Source organism: Arachis ipaensis, chromosome B06, assembly GCF_000816755.2.
Source record: "Arachis ipaensis cultivar K30076 chromosome B06, Araip1.1, whole genome shotgun sequence".
NCBI lineage: Eukaryota > Viridiplantae > Streptophyta > Magnoliopsida > Fabales > Fabaceae > Arachis > Arachis ipaensis.
The window spans coordinates 6,612,643-6,619,624 of record NC_029790.2 but is presented as its reverse complement, the minus strand read 5'-3'; the positions used below and the strand labels follow the sequence as shown (position 1 = coordinate 6,619,624).

The window sequence follows — 6,982 nt, the reverse complement described above, 5'->3', positions numbered from 1 at the left end:
GTAATCTTTTAGCCTTTTGTGTTGCTCATGTTTGATTATACTAAGGTAGTCTAAGTTTCGTACGTAAATTTTGGACGCTTGAAAGTTGTTTATGAATAGGTTGGCAAATTCGTCAAAGCTCAAAATTGAACCTGCAGGCAAATTAGAAAACTAAAGTAAAGCAGCTCCATCCAAAAAAGTAGAAAAAGATTGGCACAGAATAAGGTCGGAATCATTGTTGAGAAACATCATGGACTCAAACTTAGTAACGTGAACTTTAGGATCTCTGATTCTTTTGTATGGTGCCAATGTCGTTGGAATTATAAAATTTTTAGGCATTTTAAAGTTCATTATTTTTTCGGAAAAGGGGCCAATCCTCCGCCTTTCCATCTTGTGGGGTGCTCAGCCCGTCTTCGCGTTTGACTCGGAGTGATGTTCTTCGTTAAGGTCGTCATTAGCCTTTTTATGGTTATCCTTTTCATTGCCGTCGTTCTGTTTTGCCGCTATAACTTGGCCATTCGTTGGACTTCCGCTTGCAGAGCAGCATTCGCTGCCAAAAACTCGGCATTGGTTGGAGGTGGTTGAGGGGTTACTGAATGGTCCGTCATGACTCAACCTCTGCGAAGAAAAGAATTATAAGAAAGAATTGGTAAACTGTTAGGTCAAACTGAAAATGAATATCGCCCCACGGTGAGCGCCAAATGTTCTGGCAAGGATCCTCTTCCGTTTTATAAGTCGGCTCTGCACTGTTCTGCGAACTCTTGAAGCCTCTTGTCCAACAGGGGAGTAGCCTCGTGAATTCGGACCCAAGCGTGGTACCTGCAAAAAGGATTCCAACGCTCAAGTCAGTGAAGTATCTTAAAGAGAATATATGTGGTGTTGTGTACTCTATTTTGTGATCTTCTGCCTCTTATCGTCGACTCAGACTCTAATTTATAGTTGCTATAGCTGAAATATTCATCAGTTTGTTAGTCGAGATATCCGACAACTACAGTATAGTCATACTTATTTAAGTAAACTCTTAAAATATCTCCCATTTATTTAAAAGAGAAATCTCAACTTCATGTTTAGACCTAAAAATAATCCAATTTCAAGTCATTTTTAAAATACTATTAATATATCAAAATTAAACTCTTAATTTAATATGAGATTCTTTTTCAATCTAATAATTTAAAGAAAAAGTATAGGTAACTAACAACATTTTTGAACAATGTGTGAACAATGTGAATTAATAGGGTTAAAAGAGTAAATTAATCTTAAATTTAATTAGTAGCATTAAATTAGAATGTAGTATATTTTTATTTGATTGATAGTTGTTCATATTGTTTAAAATGATCATTGTTTACCTAACAGTCCCCTAATTCAAACATCTTTTGTCATCAGGTTTAACGGATTTTGAGGCAAGAACAAAAAATAAAATAAAATAAAAATAATATGTTATTCCAGGTTATTAAAATAAAAGAAGAAGGAAAAAGGATTGAGACCCAGTTTGGGTAAACAACTTAATTAAGTTACTTTTGAAGAAATAACTTAAACAATAAATGCTTAAAAGTAGCTTATAAATAAGTTATTGTGTGTTTGGTTTTTTAGTTCTAAAAGTACCTATTTTAAGAGAAAAAGTGATAAAAAACTTTTTATTACGAGAGAAGTCATTTTTTTTAACTTCTCTTTAAGCATCAAAATAACTTTTTAAAAATTGTACCAAATATTAATATTACACATTTTCATAAGTTAAAAGTAAAAAAAAATCACTTATCAACCTATTCAAATCCAAATGGCCCTGAATCTAACACCGCCCTTGCCAAGAGTCCAGATCATATCACAGGGTCCACACTAACAATCGGTTTAGGGGCACAAGTAACATAATTATGTTTTATGTAGTTGTTGCAAAGCACATGTTTTGAGTTTCACATTTTTCTTTACTTAATAGCTGTAATCTTGGTTTTCAAATTGAGGAATGTTAGAAACAGTAATTTTGGTATTTTGTAATTATTAATTGGTCATCAAGAATGTTTTTAATGGTGTGAAATTATATTTAATAATAGGAGATCACTCACCTTTTGTTTTGATATTAAGTGCTAGCAAAAAAATACCAAAGTTGCTGCCCCCTAGACTTTTCCTTTCGAATATTTGTCGTGCGTGAGATTAACCTATTATACCTATTATAACACGCGGCTATCCTTTCACACAAGCAAAGCAAGCGGTTGGGCCGATGACCTACAGAACCAGCAAATTGGTTTAATTGAATATTGAATATTAATTTAGTTGTTAGTAAATGAATTAATTAATTAAATCATATACCCTAATAATGAATGCATTATCTGTAATTTCTGTGCAATGTGCAAGAAGGTCCGGTCGCAAAATCCATTTTCGAGGAGGAACTGCATTTTTTTTATATATATATCCAAGGAAAATGTCGTGGGTTTCAAACAATTCAAGTCATGAAGTCGCAATGTTGTTTATATTAGAACCTAATTTTCAACCAAATAATATCGTTTGACACGATTAGAATAAAAAAAATATGAAAACTCAAGTAGGGTCGACTTCACGTGAAGTTATCTGAGAGTCCTTAGATGAAAATTTAGTCAAATCAGTTAAATTATCTAACGACTCTCAAATATTAACTTCATGTGAAGTCGACTGTAGCTGAGTTTCTACCTAAAAAAATATCTCGTTTTATGACCATCAACAGTAAAAGATATATATATTTCGTATAAAATGACCTTGTTTTTGTTAAAAAGTGGACGACGACGTCAATATAAAAGAATATCGTTTTATTTTTTTTAGCGTGATAAATAATTAATGTATCAAATTAGCACGATATTAACGAAAATAAAGTCACGAGACGAATTGTCATTGTAAATTTAGAAATTTAATTTAGGTTCATTAAAATTTTCGGGTCAATCCTCGAATTTTAGGGCCATAACTAATGTCCATTACCTTTGATCAATGAAATGGAATTCGATGATGCCTTTCGCATATGACGTTAGTATGTAGTTTGGTTACTGAATTATTCTCGCTTGTATTTTATCTTGCAATATACAGTCTATTATATAATATATAATTCATTGACCTTCGATCACATATAAACCGAAATAATTTATAAAAATATACCTGAACTAGATAATTACTTTCATACATTATATTGAATTCTCGCTCTTCAATGGGCGAAAGACAATTAATACGGAGTTCCAGCTACAGTTTTAGTTTTCTATCTCAACCCTTAAATTAAGCATTCATAAAGCACATTTTCCTAGCCAGCATGCAATCGTAACTTTCATGTTTTATTTGTCAAATTCTTAAGAACTATATATTTATATAAGAGGTTAATTTGCCAGTTATAATTTCTTACAGTCTCAGGAATTAAGATATTACACTACTATATGATTCATTTATTCAGAAGTTAACTATACAACTTAATTTTCGACTCTCTGAGAGGGGCAGGACATACTAAGTCCAAGTCAAATCAAACATAAATAAAAGCTTTATATGAAGGTTGACATGCCAATTACAATTAATTAATTAAGCTTATGGTGTAACGGAAATGCATATAATTAAAGCTGGCATATTATATTATGAATTTACACAAATTGAGTAGAATATTAGTAAAAAATTAGCACCCCAAAATTTCTACACGCGGCTATCCTTTCACACAAGCAAAGCAAGCGGTTGGGCCGATGACCTACAGAACCAGCAAATTGGTTTAATTGAATATTGATTACCAATTTAGTTGTTAGTAAATGAATTAATTAATTAAATCATATACCCTAATAATGAATGCATTATCTGTAATTTCTGTGCAAGGTAAAGGAAGGTCCGGTCGCAAAATCCATTTTCGAGGAGGAACTGCATTTTTTTTATATATATATCCAAGGAAAATGTCGTGGGTTTCAAACAATTCAAGTCATGAAGTCGCAATGTTGTTTATATTAGAACCTAATTTTCAACCAAATAATATCGTTTGACACGATTAGAATAAAAAAAATATGAAAACTCAAGTAGGGTCGACTTCACGTGAAGTTATCTGAGAGTCCTTAGATGAAAATTTAGTCAAATCAGTTAAATTATCTAACGACTCTCAAATATTAACTTCATGTGAAGTCGACTGTAGCTGAGTTTCTACCTAAAAAAATATCTCGTTTTATGACCATCAACAGTAAAAGATATATATATTTCGTATAAAATGACCTTGTTTTTGTTAAAAAGTGGACGACGACGTCAATATAAAAGAATATCGTTTTATTTTTTTTAGCGTGATAAATAATTAATGTATCAAATTAGCACGATATTAACGAAAATAAAGTCACGAGACGAATTGTCATTGTAAATTTAGAAATTTAATTTAGGTTCATTAAAATTTTCGGGTCAATCCTCGAATTTTAGGGCCATAACTAATGTCCATTACCTTTGATCAATGAAATGGAATTCGATGATGCCTTTCGCATATGACGTTAGTATGTAGTTTGGTTACTGAATTATTCTCGCTTGTATTTTATCTTGCAATATACAGTCTATTATATAATATATAATTCATTGACCTTCGATCACATATAAACCGAAATAATTTATAAAAATATACCTGAACTAGATAATTACTTTCATACATTATATTGAATTCTCGCTCTTCAATGGGCGAAAGACAATTAATACGGAGTTCCAGCTACAGTTTTAGTTTTCTATCTCAACCCTTAAATTAAGCATTCATAAAGCACATTTTCCTAGCCAGCATGCAATCGTAACTTTCATGTTTTATTTGTCAAATTCTTAAGAACTATATATTTATATAAGAGGTTAATTTGCCAGTTATAATTTCTTACAGTCTCAGGAATTAAGATATTACACTACTATATGATTCATTTATTTAGAAGTTAACTATACAACTTAATTTTCGACTCTCTGAGAGGGGCAGGACATACTAAGTCCAAGTCAAATCAAACATAAATAAAAGCTTTATATGAAGGTTGACATGCCAATTACAATTAATTAATTAAGCTTATGGTGTAACGGAAATGCATATAATTAAAGCTGGCATATTATATTATGAATTTACACAAATTGAGTAGAATATTAGTAAAAAATAATTCCATTTTTTTTTATCAAAGATGGGGAAATTCGAACTCGCAACTTTTAAGTGAATATGAAAATACTATGCCATTTGAGTTATAACTCGTTGGCAAAAAAATAATTCCATTGCCAAACATGAAAAATAGTTTTTTTATACTTGATTTATCATCTTTTTATTTTCGGTTAAATTACATTTTTTGTTATATTTTTAATTTTTTAAAAAATATTTTTAACATTTAATTTTATTTAATTTTATCACTTACGTTTTTAATTTATTTAATTTTATTTTTAATATTTTTTATTTATATCAAAATTATTTCTAGACGCTTTTAAGTTTGTCCCTAATATATTAAATAGAATTAACATCAAAAAATAATTTTAACATAAATAACAAATATTAAAAATAAACTAAAAAGTCACAAATAACATGGTAAAGAAACATACTTTACTCTTTATTTTAATATATTTTCATTATTCAATGGTAGGTGATTAGGTACTTATTATCCTAAGGCAACTAGCCACAATACATGCATGCAACGATTTAAACTACATATTAAGATATAGTATATAGAATAATGCTTATCTGGTATTGCATTTCAAAGTTGACATGAGATGCCTATAAAAAGGAGCAACTACATTGTAGTTCAACATTCCATTCTTCAGTTACAAATAATATAGTACTATATTGCACATAGAAGCTAAGGTGAAATAATCAAGAGCATAATCATGAAGACAATAACATCTTTCCTCGTAGTTTGTGTGTTACTGTCTTGTTTCCTTGGGGCTTGCCACGGAGGCAACCTTAGGAAAAATTTCTATAGAAATTCCTGTCCTCAAGCTGAAGCTATTGTTAAGACCAAAATCCAACAACACGTTGCTGCAAGGCCTGAATTGCCAGCCAAATTGATTAGGATGCATTTTCATGACTGTTTCGTCAGGGTAATTAAACATCTTATTTCCATTATTTTGTACTAACATCGACCTTGAATTCTTAAAACATTTAATTTAGATGTACTGTTAGTATATCTGTCACATTTAAAATTACTGTTTCAGGGTTGTGATGGGTCGGTTTTGTTAGACTCAACTGCCACAAACAAAGCGGAGAAGGATGCTATTCCTAATTTATCATTGGCTGGCTATGATGTCATTGATGATATAAAAGCAGAAATTGAAGCAAAATGTTCCGGAGTTGTATCTTGTGCTGACATTCTGGCATTGGCAACTAGAGACGCTTTTTCTGTCCAAGTAAATTAAATCCAACTAATTCACATATATAGTCTTAATATGTAGTAATTACTAATTAATATATAAATATTCAATAAAATTTGCAGTTTAATAATGTGCCTCTGTGGGAAGTGCTTACTGGTAGAAGAGATGGGAGAGTGTCCATAGCAAGTGAAGCCTTGGCCAATCTCCCACCACCTTTCTTCAACTTCACCCAGCTCAAACAAAGCTTCGAAAGTAAAAAACTCACCGTGCATGATCTCGTTGTATTATCAGGTACAGTTTTGTTCCATAGCATTTTTGGTAACTATAAGTGTAACCAAAATATTTTTGTAAATATAAGTGTAACCAAAATATTTTTGGTTATATAACATTGTTCTATGTATATGTATACGGTATTATTGATCTATACCATAATATTTATAAATATAATTTATTTTCGTCAAATTTATTAGGATAAAAAACACAAATAAATCAATGGATGATAGTTATTACATGAATAAGTTAAATTGAAGATTGATTTACGAATGAGTCAAAGTATACTTATATGTAATTCGAAGAACTCCAATTGCATATAAATCGAACCTATTTGGTTCGAACTAGACACACATAATTCGAACCTAATTGGTTCGAATTACACACGAATTGGGCTATCACATAATTCGAACCTAATTGGTTCGAATTACTAAGGAATAAGTATGAATATGTTACGTGC

At 30.7% G+C, this 6,982-nt stretch overlaps 1 protein-coding gene across 1 annotated transcript; it reads left to right on the top strand.

The window, feature by feature from the left end:
* LOC107646332 (peroxidase 3) lies at window positions 5,689–6,727 on the top strand. Its single transcript, XM_016350523.2, has 4 exons — window positions 5,689–5,982; window positions 6,097–6,288; window positions 6,375–6,543; window positions 6,723–6,727. The coding sequence occupies exons 1-4, from the start codon at window positions 5,770–5,772 to the stop codon at window positions 6,725–6,727; spliced, it is 579 nt and encodes a 192-aa protein (XP_016206009.1). The 5' UTR covers window positions 5,689–5,769.

Coding starts and splice junctions, on each gene's coding strand:
- LOC107646332 (XM_016350523.2), top strand. CDS start 5,770: ATGAAGACAATAACATCTTTCCTCGTAGTTTGTGTGTTACTGTCTTGT. Junction 5,983..6,096: donor TTCATGACTGTTTCGTCAGG/GTAATTAAACAT, acceptor TTACTGTTTCAG/GGTTGTGATGGGTCGGTTTT. Junction 6,289..6,374: donor GAGACGCTTTTTCTGTCCAA/GTAAATTAAATC, acceptor TAAAATTTGCAG/TTTAATAATGTGCCTCTGTG.